Genomic DNA, 14,978 nt, shown 5'->3' on the forward strand with positions numbered 1-14,978 from the left:
TTTTTTTTTTTAAGATTTTTGGGTTTTTATGTTAAGATTTTTTGGGACCATATTTTTTCTCATCCATTCAAAGATCAGAAAAGCACTGTATTTTAATGGATATTTTGGCCTTAAACGTATGCCTGAGCTAATTCAGCATGCTCAGTTATACATCATTTTCTATAGTTTTATTAATTAGAAGATTACTGTACATTATGAATTATAGGGCTCCTTATCTTCTTCCAACAGAGTTTTCATTATCCCTTCCTGATCAGTTACAGTAAACTTAAAAATGAGGAAGAAGTACCCCAAGACCATCATTCTACCCTGCCTGTTCAGCTGCAACCTGAATACTTCACCTTCCCAAGAGTTGTTATTGTGAAACCAGAATTACCATCCAATTCACTCCATTGTGCTACTGGCAAAAGAAAAGCATTACCTCATTAAGTAACTTTATTAATCTATTAAAAGTATTACTGATTCCAACTCAACTTCCACATAAATGCAAACAGAAACACAGGATTCTGTAATATTGTCTCACCTTTTTGGAATATAAATATAAGTTTGGTGTTCTTCCTGGAACTGGAATACCAGCTTTAGTCAGTTTAATAAAATATTTCTGCACTCTACTGGCAACCTAGAAAAAACCAACATGCAACAACTCAATGTCAAATGAAATCCAACTGGTCTTCAAAGTTCTGCCAGGGTTGCTACACTGATTCAGAATAACAGGAAAAGAAATCCTCTGGATTCTACTTTGTGACAGCTACTCTAACTGGCACCTATCTTGCAGTGCTGCATTTGTACTATTTCCAGATGCTTTGACAGCTTTCAGAGAAAAAAAATATCCTTCTTTAAAAATACAAAGAAGACCTTGCAAAAATTGTGATAGAAAGAACTTGAGTAGTTTACTTTCTGCTGCAGCTAAACTCCTTCTTAGCAATGCCAAATATGTTATCCATGGTTAAGCACACAAAAAGTAGGTTTCCATTTATGAAATAAGCATGTCTATTTTTTCAGATGTGGAGAAATACAGATATGATCAGAAATGAGGAAATCCAGTATACTGAAGTACTGAATTATAATTTTATCTGAAATATACAAATGAAATAAAAGAAATTAAAATACTGTAAACACAGAACATCAGCATTTTTTACTTCTGGTCAAAATGGAGAAATTCTGTCATCTTAGGGGAAAACTTCCAACAAGTCAGATGCAGAAATACTTGGTCTCCTCATCTGTGTCCTTCTTCTGTCTGTGATATTTACATGTCTGCCCATTCTAGAGTACTGAGGTGCAGGAAATTGGGCATTACAGTCTAACTCAGTCTGAGCACAGTTGGTGTCACTGCACTTGCTGTACAGAATTAAATTCATGCTGTCAAGATCTAATGAACAATTAGGTTTGGCAACTTTGCCATGGGCTTTGGGGCACATTTAACATTCTGTATTTGAGATCCATTGTTATTGGTGAAATGCAGGTCCTGCTGCTACATTCTTAAGACTAAGTGATTACTGAAAATACACTGAATTTCCTTTACTGATATTAAAAAAAAAAAAAAGTGAAGATAAGGGACTATTTCTGGAAGTGTTTTACATGTTACCTGCTTTGCTGTTCTATTTCCCAGTTCATCTGCTATCTTCTGCCACCGTCGGGACTCTACCTCCTCTGGTGGATACTTCAAAAGCAATTGCTCCAGTTTTTTCTAAATCAACAGCGAAAAGGAATAAATACATTTTTCCAAGTACAGTTATGAGCTGTCAAATATCTAAATATATTATTCTGATCTTCCAAGTGCTATAAACATGATCACACAATTTGGCTTTTGTTGCCAAAGCTACAAAATTAAAGAGTTTCCTGTTACCTGTTCCTCTACAGTCCACAGCTGGTTAAAAGTTTCAGGTTTGGTCTCATCGCAAAGTCGCCCTCTTATCATCTGCTCAAATACAGGACATAAAATGGAATATATGTTTAGAAAAATTATAGCTGGGATAGTTGATTTGAACCCTCTTCCTACTGAAGTTAAAACAAAACCAAACCAAAGCATGACACTTCAAAACCAAATTTGCTGAAACCAAAGCTTAGTTCCAAGATTTGAGTACAGGAATGGCATGTCATCATCAACATGAACATTTGAAGTAACATTCAAGACATTCACATTCCATACTCAAAAGAGGAAAAAAAAAAAAAAATTACTATTTTGGAATTTTTTTTCTTTCCTTTTGAACAACTACCTGTGGACGACTGTTTGTGGAACCTTCTGGACCATCACTTAAAGGCAAGACAGAGTATGAAATAGACTCTCCATCCTTCTTGGGATCCAAAGGACTTTTTGGTCTTGCAGGGATACCTACTGTAAGCAAAACAAAGGAAGAATTAATTGAACTTCCACACTGGTCATTTCTTTCTTGTAACACATGCTCAGTTTCTTTTACCTTTGTCAAAAATCAGCTTCACTCTCCTACTGTTACGTTTTCGGTTTTTGAACTCTCTCTCAAAGTTTCCAAGGCTAGTGGTGTATTGGTCCCAGGCAATCTCAGGGAGCTGAACAACTCTCTGAGGAAATGGAAGACCCATATCAACCTGGAAAAAATAAGAATGAAAAGTAAAAAGCAATATTTAATGCAATCGCTTTATATCCAAACCAAAACCTACAAATACTGAAATGCTCCAAACCCAATACTGCTTTTTATTTGACAGAAGAATGGAAAACCAGAATTTCTGAAGTGCCATGCAGCACAGCTTTTTTTAAAGAGAAGGTGAGACCTTTCAAGAATTATACACAACAGTGCATATAAAATATGCAGCGGCACGGTCAATGATGGCTTATTGGCATAAAACTTTAAAGTGTGCATTTCACAGCTGAAATCAGGTGTTTGACACTTCAATAACCTGTTCTGACTGTCCTTTAATAAACATACCATTAGCTGAGAATTTGCACCTTTCTTAACCCAGGAACCCAAACGATTCAGAGTTTTATCACCTGATACCTCAACTCCTCCCACCAGAGAAATCCATGCCTATTTTGCACTGATTTTGCTTCTTCTGCCTAGAACAAAACTGTTGCAAAGCTCACCTCTTTATTTAAAGGTCAACTGCAAGACTATCATTTCTTTGGTCCTTTTTGGACTAAAGTACACCAGAGTACTTGAAACTGTCATTAGTATTTCCCATAAAAGACTAGCAAATGCAACACTTACATCATGGATGCTATTAACTAATCTCAAAACTTAGAAGAAAGACAGCTACTGAAACCAAGGGGCTTACATATGACCTAGGTATCTACAAACCTAGGAAAAGAGACCCCTAATTTCATTCTTCACTGAAATACATGTTGCTATGACACTAGAAGGTAACCTGTTTGCCAGTGGTCGATGCTGCAGTGATACAGGATTCAAGCTGAAAACATTTTTTCAGTACTCAGTACTTTTTCAGTAACTTCAGTTACTACAGGGGGTTTTAAAGCTTGAAAAGAAAATGTTTCCTTATAGAAATGGATTCTCCTCTATCAGACAATATTCAATTCTATTATCTGTAACTCAGGTATGTTTTCTAGTGTTCACTTTGGGTTTGGAATAAAGACTACATTTCCTGCTCTTTAAACATGCCCTACCAAATTCATTCAAAGCACATTTCATTTCTCAAATGAGAAAGATTTGAATTTTTTTATCTGATACTTCCAGTCACGTGTAGACTTCAAGTTGTTAAAATACCTACACTATAATTCAAAATTAAACAATTTCATTTCTACATACCAAAAAAAGGAAGCATATCTGATAAAATCATTAAAGACCTATGTCTTACAGATCAAGTAAGAAAGCAAAGAGCTGTTTTTGCTCAGCAGTTAAAAGATTTTAAGCTCAGAATTTTTATGCAAATATATATATACATATATATATATATATATATGTATATACACATATATATATATCTATTATTCAATTTCTACTGAGGCTGAATTACTAGTTATTAAAAAAAAATCCAAGGAAGACTTAGGAAAAGTCCACAGAAATACCTTCTTCTGGAGTCTTTCCACAAATCCAATAGGATCTTTCAGTGCTTCTCTCTGGTGTCTGCCTAAACTTTCAAGGTCTTGAACTGCTTGAGTACGTTGAGCCTCGAGTACAGCAATCGTCTGTAACAGTCTCTGATAACTACAGAGACAAAGGAAAACATCTCACTGCAATTGCCTTTAAAAGTGACACCCCCCACCTAAACACTAGCCATGGTTATCTGCCAGAACCTACCAGATTTCATAGCTTATCTGAACCATTTCATAAACATTTTTACTGAATTAAAGTAAAAATATATTAATTAATTTCAAGACTATATGAATTTATATAAAGCCATAAGGGAAAATATATTTAACTCTCCAGTGGCTTCCTTTAAACCTGTACATTCTACAGTGGCTGAAACAATATGGTATCAGGGGCAACCTATATTCATAATCTCAATAGCTGCAATCAACAGGCTTTGCTTACAAAATTAAAACACCACAAACAAAATGAGCTAATTTCTCTTCCACTTCAACATCAGCTTCCTTCTACCCCAATACAAGTGGCTACCACAGAATTTTAACATTTCCCTCAACCATCCAAATGCTGACAGGAATGGTTTATAAACACAGCATTTTATAGAAGCCCCACCTCAGAGCAGAATATGAGAATCATCTTTGAAATGTAACAACAAATCAAGGAATAAGTAATTTGCAAAATAAATTCAAATCAGATTCCCCTAAGAGTACAGAAGCTGAATGAAAATGTCAGAGTTCCCTCAAACGTGCCCCCCCAGAGTCACAGACAATTCGGAGTGTCTATTTAACAGACACGTCCGCGCATCACTGGTGGCACTTTCATGCCTGTACCCAGCACTGAGTGCATTCCAAACTGGTTTTCATAAAGCTAACTCACACTCTGGAAGCCATATGACATTTTAACACAGCCTTCAAAAAACAGTTAACTACACTGAATACATTTTATTAGCTTTGAAGTTACAGTTGCCCACTTCAGTTTCTGAAATTCCATAACTACCCCAATGGCCCCTATTGTTGCAAATTATTATGTATTAACTTTTTTCATGCCAATGTTTTCTGACATTTAATATTGCAACTGTAATTTAATTCAGCACAAAATACACATACTAAAAATCAGGTAAGAGCTGTTCACTAGTACAGTATTTCATTACATTTTCTTTCTGTTCCCTTATTGCTAAAACAAAGACAAGCCTGGCACAATTAATTCCTGACAAAATGTACTACAGAAAAGATCCAAAGTTTACTGAGGTAATTCAAGTTTTTCAACTGACTGCACTAATAATTGGGTAAGGATTTAAGTGGACAGAAGTAAACAGTCTGAAGGCAAAATACAGGCTTTGTACCTTCAAATATTTAAGTTTCTACCTGGACATTAAACTGCTGCCTCTCCATGAGAGAAAGTGATTTTCTTTCCACTCAACTATAACATTTACAAAAATTTATAATTATTGCTATACTTTTTGAAGTTTGAAACTAAAATATCGAGCTTGTTTTAAAACAATAGGACAATTTATTACAACATACATTCAGGTGTACGTGGAACCAAGACCTAAAATGCTTTTCATTAGGCCATTAATATTGAACAGTACTGAATATTTTCACTACTGGGAAAGTACTCTAGCTTCTTCTAATCAAAATAACTCTGCATAAAGTGAGGTAATTAATGTGACTATTCTTCAGCAGGTGAAAAACCATCCAGCAGCAGCTTGCAGAAGTGGTGACACACATCAGAACTGCCTGAGACAACAGCAGGGCTCAGGCTGTTCCAGGCGCACAGCAGCCAGCGGCTGCGGATGAAGGTTGCACCCTTCAGCCCAGACCCTGCCCACAGCACGTGTGAGCCCTGCAGGCTCCAGGGAAATCAAATAGGCAGGATGCCAGCAGATGCAGCTGTAACAACACAGAAGAGCTTAAGGATACCTGGGGAGTGGATTAACCCTGGACAACAAAAAGCCTGTTTCCATCAGCAGGTGCCCAAACTTGTGTTAACAGAGCTACAGTAACAGAGGCTCAGCAGCTGCACAAATTTGCATCTAAAAAAGGCAGGTATTTAACTTTTTCTTCTTGAGCCATTTTACTTCATTTATTCAAATTGTATTTAAGCAATTGATTTTCTAAATGAAATTGAAAAAAAAGTAATAATTTCATTTAAAACATGTAAATATACATAGAAGTAAAAAGCAACCAAATGTTGGTGATTTAAATGAACTGATAATTTAATGATGATTCACATGTGTGAAGGGAAGAAAGAAATCATCTTAATGAGGTAGCCTTAAATAATTTAGTCAGAATGGAAAGAGATGAATTTACATTTGGGGAAAAATAACACATATCCAAGAATATTCAACTTCAGTTACTTCCCTCATTAAAACATTCACATCACCTCACTGAAATGGTCTTTGTGGAATTAAGTAAAAACACAAGAATATCAGGATCATTCAAAAACATATCACATGATGCTGATCTGTGGCTACAGAATAGCACTATAACTTGAGAAAAGGTGTTTTTGAAACAACTGTTCCGACTACAAGGTTTCCTAGCACTTTTTCATACCTCTACTAAGATATGGATTAACTTGGAGCTATTGACTCCAACTTCCATATTCAGTTTTTATGAATTAATATATTCTGAAGCCCAAGAATAAGACTGCAGTTTTATCAAGTGAGTATCAGAAGCACTGAAATACACAAAAATAGGGATATTGGGATCTTTCATTACCTAGGGAAAAAAATGAGAATACTAGTCCTGAAATACACAGCCTGCATACTCCGTATTCTGGTACTTGCTGCAGAACTGCATTCTCCCCAAACCACTGCACATCCCTTTCACCTTCCACAGGACCTTTTAGTGAGCTGTATGTCTGCAAATGTTCTTTTAAGTTTTGAACAACTACTATTTCCACAGGTCTGTACAGGTTCTCTCACCCTGTATGACTGTAATAAAGCCAAGTATTTCTCTGAAAAAGCAGCAAGCTACATAAAAACACAAACACACTGAGCCCTTCCTACCTTGAAGCCTCTGTCAATTCTGGCCTCTTAGCCTCAATTCTACTCTCTATCTTTCCAGATTCTTTTAAGTAAGCACAATTCTGATCCAAACTACCTCCTGCAGTTGTGTTAAAATTCTCCAAAATTGAAAAAGTCTTTATCAAAAGAAAAAGTAGCTCATTAATCTGCTGCAAAACCAGCTCCACCCTTCAATGAGGCACTCAAAGAGCAACCACCTCTACATCATCCAGCTACAGTTGCATCATTTTCTCTGAAAGACCTGTCAGGAACTACCAAGGAAAATTATCCCATACCCCTTGCCAAAACCAAACACTCCTGAGTAAACTCACAGACAGGTCCCTTCCACTGACTGAAGCTACACTTTCCTCAGTGCTAAATACTAACTTGTTAGCACATACAAAACCCAAAGCAGTTTTCTTTGCAGGAAAACTTCCACTCCAGAGAATGTAATTCTGTTTCCACATTCCCAGTATCGAAACACTCTTGCAAGTTCTTACATCATGTTAATTGCCAGGAATCTTCTGGATGAACACTTGAATCATTCCCCATAGCACAAAACAGCTTCAGAATCTCTGCTGAAAAACCTTGATTAACACAGGGTTTGAGGGACCGGTATTTCAAAAAGGAAAGCTGCTTCTTACAGCTTGACAGAGATCAGCAGAAATTCCTGCTGATTCAGTTTTTCTTTTGCAGTGACAAGTATTCCACTCTTTTGGACTGCTCCATGAAGTAATTATCACAGAGCAGAGCCAGATTTCTGGAAGTCATGCCATAAGCAATTAGTTCTTATACAATTAATTTCCATGAATCTTGTTCTAATAGTGATTAGGGACACAGCAGCCTCCTCTCTTGCCTGTGACAAAACTTGAGAACAGCACAGCTATTGCCTAGTGAGTCCTACGTCCATTCTGATCCAGTTTGCTGAGATCTACTTTCAAAATGCCTCTCCCCTCCATTCTTTCCCTTCTAACAGCATTTATATTTCCAAATCAGAGTACTCACAGTCACATCAAAGATTTTAGTTTCTCTGTGTCAGGATCTAACAGCAACCTTTAGAAAACACTTTGTGACTATGGAATCAATCTGCCTTAACAATTGCATGTTTCTTAAGCTAACTCTTTTTTTTTCTATACTAAATAACTTGGCACTGACCTATAAAAGGGGCCACATCATTCAGAATTTTTAAAGAAATAATTTCATTTTTACAGTAAGAGTCTGTTAGTCACAGAGTTTCTGCAGGTTTCCTCTCCCTTGAAGAAAAGAATATCCTTAGTTAAATGATTGATGTGAGCAACTGATAGTACAAAACACAGATTTTAACTTTTAGGTACCTAAATCAAATTAGTGGGGGAAATAAAGTGGCTGTCGATAACATTCACATGAATCAAAAAAAAAAAAAAAATCAATTCAAAATCAATATCCAAAGTCAGCTGAAATTACTTCGGCAGCTACACTTGCCTTACATCACTCAGTACCTTGCAAAGATGTGTACTTTGATGCCTAATTAAAAAGAAGTTATTTATCCTCTCCACTTCTAAAATGCTGTGCAGCTGGTCGCCATTAATTTCCATTCCCAAAATTAACTGCATTCCTCCACAGTATGTTAAAATGTACAGTACCATCAATTCTGGGGGGCTCTGACACTAAAAATGAGTACTGTAATTTAGAAGCACTCATTAATTCTTGTGCAGGTAGGAACTGCTTTACATGAGGGTGTACACATGTCTCATAATAAAACACAGCTAATATATATACATACATATATAAACCTGTTATTTTGTATTTCCAAGAGCTCTGACACAAAACTGGTCGTTAGTCAGCAGGAGGATTTGAGCAAGTCTTTGTTTCATTGCCATCTGCTGGCACTCCAGCAAAGTACAGATTACAACCTGCTCAATCCAGGTCGTTTATTACTCTGGACTTTGGTCTACTAACAGCAATTTTAAAAAATTGCTAAATTATTAGCATCCTTCATTAGATGCAAAGATGAGAAAGTATTGGATATTAAAAATGTAAAGACTGTAAATTATGTAGGAAAAGGGAAGCATGAATTGCACTTAGAATTTTTCAAGCTACCTAAGGAGATGTAGTTAAAGAAATTGGCTCCCTGGAGGAACCTGTGAATCAGATCAAACACAACCCTGTCATTTCAAAGAAGGGTGTTTTTTTGTTTGGGCTTAGTTTGTTTGAGTTCAGAAATAACAGAAAATGTGCCCAGCTCCTAAGCTTGGCCTGAAATCTTTGCCAGTGTCACAACACAGCCACTACAATACAGTGATTCTGACACTGCAGAGTTTCTTGCAAATTATTCTGACGAGTAACTAAGAATTTAAAAAATCTCTAACTGCACTCTGGAAGAGTCTGGGATTCAATGCTGGACGTGTAGAGCACACAACAGCAATTAGAAAGCACAAGAGACTGATGCAGACTGGCCCTTCTTTGATCTCCCTTCAGAAACAGAAAAGGGTTTTAGGGTATAATCAATAACAGCATATATCTATCAACCGCTGTCAGGGCTTGTAAAAGCACCTATGCCCGGAGGAAGCAGCAGATGGTGGATTTTTACCTACCTAATGCTTAGACACTACGGCAAAGGTAATCTACTTACAGACTTTTCTGCAACTCCTTACTGAACTGCTTTCTACTCCGGCTTAACCTCTTTACACATACTGTCATTTACTACACTTTCACTATGCATATTTAATATTCACACTTCAGACATCTTAAAGTATTTCAAAGGTAAGTAAATAATTAAACTGCATCTCTATGTTATGCATTAAACAACTGAAGTACATACTACATGGCTTCAAGTCTACTGAGCCAAGAACGGAACACAAAGCACTATTTCTGAATGTCAGCCTCACACCTATTTAAAACAAAACAGAATTATCCCAAAAAGCACATTTTTAAAGGACATTTTTTAAAACCCAACAAATCTTAAGGCAAAAAAGTAAATCGTACTGGATGCAAAAGAACCATTTTCCACTCAAATTTTACCTTTCTTTCAACAGCTTCAGATTTTGTGTTTCACCACCTGAACAGTATTTTATTGGTTATCTTGTGATGCCCCCTTCTTTGTTAAATTTTTAACTCTTCCCCAGAAACAGAACACCCACTCATTTATTTCTAGAGGTCTCATTCTCATCAAGAGCTGTCCAACACACTCAGCAGGATTTAATATTAGCTGCACAAAAGCACCCTTATCAAATACCCACACTTCCAGCAACTTTTCAGAATTTTTAGTAGCCATTAGGTCTCTGTGCCTCTAAAAAACCACAGAACTTGTTTCAGTCTTGTCAACAAAATAGCACCCATCAGTCCTCTCCCAGTTAAGAGAGTTTAATACAGCTTTTTGATATTGACAGCACTCTAAACCATCTGCCTGCAGGACAGTGACATTTCAGCAGGGAAGAAGATACAGGTCCCTGTCATTCCTCTATTTTCCAGGCTTGAACTGACATGAGCTAATGACAGAAATTGTTTTCTTCACAAATGGCACAAAGACAGACTGACAGCACAACCCAAACTTTTTCTCTTTCCCTCTCATCATCTTTAATGAAAATGGTCTCAATTCCTTTACTGAGGGAAAATATCACAGATTCCTCCAGCATGCCCACTTGGATATTCTTCTCTAGAAAGATGCTGGGGAAAGCAAACAGTCAGAAGGAGCTTTATTCCAGAGACAAAGTAAGAGAGACCCATGTTCCCTTGAAACTGACCCAACTGCACAGAAATCCTCAGGTAAAACAAGCAGAGAAAGCTGACAACACTGATTATTGAACTCCTTCAACTCACTCTAAATTAGCTTCTGCAGGTTTTCACCCAAACAACACACACACATACACTCTATTATTCAAGTGTATATTCTTGCTATAGGAACAAATTAGCATATTCCCCTCAAGTATCTGTTGCAGTGATATCTGAATATTAGAACCGAATTACAAGAATATGATCTACAATCATAAGTGGCTGAATTTCTAACAGCAATACAAAGCATTAGTCATTAATATGTTTTGGCTAAAGAAGCAGAAGAAAAGTTAGAAATAAGGAAGAAAATTAGTAAAATATGTATTTTTATTAGTACTCACTGTAATAAACCATGGACAAACACAGCTGGTCCTTGGCTTAGGAAGCACAGAACTTTCAAAGACTGCTATACAAAACAGCAGGAATACTTTTATTTTGAGCTATCCAAAGCAAAATAAAGATGTCCAATAACAAAAAATGAAAACTCAGCTGGCTCTTCTTACCAAGAACGAAGTTTTAAGGAAATCAAAAAGTAGGACATTTCTGACTCTCAAATGCATGTATTGTTGTACCAAAGGAACAACTGTATTGATTAGGACTCCCTGCTGACTGAAAGCAGCTAGTACAATATGTAGTACTTGAGCAATTTCCTTTCAAAAGATAGTGCTGGTCAGTTTTGCTAGAGATGCTGTTAAAACTTCATGAAAAACCAGAACAAAAACTTAAAATTAGTCATGAAGCAATTTCAAGCTGGGTTAGTTAAAACTGACTAAATAAAGATAATCCACTCTCAAAGCAAATGGCAGTCACTTTGTTCTTGTCTTCTTGGTGGCATCATTTTGCCTACTAATATTTTAGTGATCCCTACCAAGTAGGCAATTATGGTAACATTAATTTATTTCTTGTTCCACCACCCAACTTTACACTCACATAACTGGTATAACCACAATTTACTCCTTCTGCTTCTAAGTGTCCTTGTGTCAGCAGCCAAAACCACAGCCAGAGCCTCACTCTCCACACAGCTGGCCTGGGTCAATACATTACTGCCCCATCTTTTCTTGGCTTTCTTGCTCCTTTTTTTTTTTTTTTTTTAAATCAGTACTGTGATTCCTATGGCATTTGATATTTGTTTCCAAGTGGTATTTCCTACACCTCAAAACCATTATTATTCATTGAATGTGACAAATGTACCTGACATTTAATGGCTCCCAGAGTGTGCCCATTCCTAGGGAGCAAAAAGCTGATGCAGCACATCCCCAAGGCATCACCTCTTGCAAAATAAGAGCTCTAATCTTTACTGAATAGTTTATGTAATTAAAAAATATCATTATATGATTACAATATACTTAACCAAACATTAATCTTTAGTCCTGCAAAAATTTTGTGTCATAACTTTCCCTTTGACAAGTATGTATAGACAGATATTATCTTATAGAACATGATAAAACAGTAACGCTGGCAGTAAAAATTTCTCAAAATACTTCATATGTTAAGCTGTAGTAAAATACAAGGATTTAATAAATAAATGTGGTGGCATGCCTGTTATACAATCAGATTTTAATAATACAATTACCTGCAAAGGCAAATTGAAGTTGATCAGAAAGTCATATTACAAGTTTCCAATTGATTTCCATTGTATTTCTATTTTGTGGATCAACTACCTGCTGCATTCAACTTCTACATAATTTTACTTGAAGTCAATCTTGGTTTTGGTTAGTTAGAACACAGACCAATCTACCAGACAATAGAAACTACTCTCTGTAAAAACATGTTTTTAGTTTTACATGCTTTAGTTTTCATGTTTTAGTTTTGCATTAATAGGTAATTTAAGGAAAATATCACTGTATGCCACAGCAGTTTTGTGAAACATAGGATGAATTAAATCACATACGTAATCTAATATATATGGCATTTATGCTTGGTTTTCTAAAATTATTAACTTCTCTTTTTATTCACTAAAATTGTATACTTCATCAATTCTTTTATATTGGTGATATATTCTACAAATTACAGAGAGGTATGAATTAAAACTGCTACTATGAAAAGTAACCTGATTTACACCAATTCTCTTTATTCCCTAAGATGAAACAAAGTCAGAAACAAAGTTCCCACAGACTAAAACTGACATCTCAAGAAAAAGAATTATTAGCTACTCATAGCTAAATGACATCATTACAAAGGAATGTTAAGACTTATCTGTACATTGAAATAAATCCCTACTGTGTGATCAATTTAACTTTAATTTGGAGACACATAGCTAAAAAATATACAGGATTTATTTATAAAACTGACCTATTATTATTAGCCAATATAATTCAAAGACACACATGGATATTTTTATCTTTTCTAGTTAAGGAAAAAACATGGTGCAGGTAAAGTTAGAAGTTTAAAAAGAGGACATTACAATTACATTTTAAGAAACCTGTGTTTAAGGCAGTTCTCAAATAACTGGTATGGCAAGGTGCACCAAGTCCTGTTCTAACAATTCAAGTGCAGTAAGATGAATTTTTATACAGAACTGCTTTAATTTGATTCTCTAGGCAGAAAATTTGTGACTGAGTAAAATATAGAACCTATGCCACAGGAAATGCTAAAAATGTTTTTCTTTCTCACATTCATACAATATTAAAGGTGGATCCAAAGACATAAACAGTATTATCATCAATTGTTAAGCATATGTAAATCTGATTGTTGCATGATCCTGCACGGTTGTCTGTTTCCAAGATCTCTGCAACAGTACAACCCATTGTAGGTAAGAATCCACAAGACTGGGTTCTAAGAGATGTATTAAAATCCTCATCTGATCTGTCCTCACTTTAAATGCCAGTGCAGCTATTGTAATTTTAAATACTATCAAGTAATAAAGATACGTGGAAATGCCTATTTATCTGCCTATCTACTGTCCTAAGTCTTAGAATTAAATGTCTGTAGGGAACTGCTTGTGCCTAAGGCTTCTATTTGAGTGATCTTGCTCCAGGTCTAAGTGGTTTCTGTAAGGTCAATTGCAGTTTATAGAGTCCCAGAAATGCATTCTGTAATGCATGATATGCATGTGACACTTTAATTCCTCAATCACATTTTTATCTGGAACCAGGACTAAGAGTCAAACACAGATTGTCCCTTTGTGCAAGCTAATACCTGCCACACATTATAAGTCTCCAAAGGAAATAGAGAGGAAGAAGAAGAAGAAAAAAAACCAAAATCAAAAAAGGGCACTAAATGAAACACTGGGCAAAGGCAGAAAGTTCTGAGAATAAAATGCTGCACCAGACAGAAAATTAAAGTAAGCTGCTGCAGTATGAGATAGAATTACAGCATAAAAAGATACAGCAAAGAGATATGAGAAATGCCTCAGGAAAGACATATGCAAAATACTAAGCACAGCATATAAAATTCAGCAGTGTAAAAGTTTTAAATCAGGAAATTCAGTCTTGATGAAAGTATCTCAGGAGAAAACACAAACATTTCTGAGCTAGAACATAGAAGCAAAATTCTCAAATATACACTAAAACATGCTTTTCTGAGAGCAGTTACAATACACAAAAATTCCAATTATGTGTGTAGCAACAGACGACATTAACAACACTTCACAACTATACAACCCCCAGATCAGTCTGTTGTTATCTACAAAAATTTCTATGTTGTGATAAAATTTCTGCTTAGAGATCTCATCTCTGTCTTTGTAGGACAGATCTATTTTAATAAAGAAATTGTGGGAACATCCATCAGTTCAGCCTTCTCTCTGAATAATAGTATTCCATAATCTGTGATAGTTAATTTTCCTATTATTTCATCCAGGTTTCCCAGAAATATTAATATATGAATATTGCTTAAACATTGCTTAAATATTCAAAAAGCAACAAAACTCATACAGAAATACAACAATTTACATTTAGGTTTTTTTTCCTTACAGCAAATCTTATCAACAGCTCTTAAAGGTTTCAGTATATTCATATTTTAACAATGTCACAATAATTTCCTGAAGAGTGGAAACCAACTGTAAGAATACATATGTCACCAAGCTATGTAATGTAACAAGAAATATTATAAATTTACAGCCATATAAAATAGCTTCTATGACACAGAGGAATGTATTTTTTTTCTGCCATGGAATATCCAAAGAATTATACTAATGCCTTCCTGGAGAAATCTGCCTCCTCAACCTAGCCAACATGCTAATGTCTGAACTGGCTTTTCAAAGAGAACAGAAA

General features: G+C 35.6%; 1 protein-coding gene across 5 annotated transcripts in view; it reads right to left on the bottom strand.

The window, feature by feature from the left end:
- The window catches only part of ZZZ3 (zinc finger ZZ-type containing 3), a 58,052-nt gene that overhangs the window by 12,844 nt on the left and 30,230 nt on the right, over positions 1–14,978 (bottom strand). For 4 of the 5 annotated variants that reach the window (XR_005257862.1, XM_038145016.1, XM_038145019.1 and 1 more), the window contains 6 exons: positions 3,995–4,133; positions 2,415–2,562; positions 2,214–2,332; positions 1,844–1,915; positions 1,583–1,684; positions 521–616 (listed from right to left, as the gene is read on the bottom strand). Coding sequence is in view for 4 of the 5 variants with exons in the window: in XM_038145016.1 (XP_038000944.1) it covers positions 521–616; positions 1,583–1,684; positions 1,844–1,915; positions 2,214–2,332; positions 2,415–2,562; positions 3,995–4,133 (676 nt within the window). In the remaining variant the exon portion in view is untranslated. The remainder of the gene's footprint in view (positions 1–520; positions 617–1,582; positions 1,685–1,843; positions 1,916–2,213; positions 2,333–2,414; positions 2,563–3,994; positions 4,134–14,978) is intronic. The other variant, XM_038145020.1, reaches the window with a different exon arrangement.

Source organism: Motacilla alba, chromosome 8, assembly GCF_015832195.1.
Source record: "Motacilla alba alba isolate MOTALB_02 chromosome 8, Motacilla_alba_V1.0_pri, whole genome shotgun sequence".
Lineage (NCBI taxonomy): Eukaryota > Metazoa > Chordata > Aves > Passeriformes > Motacillidae > Motacilla > Motacilla alba.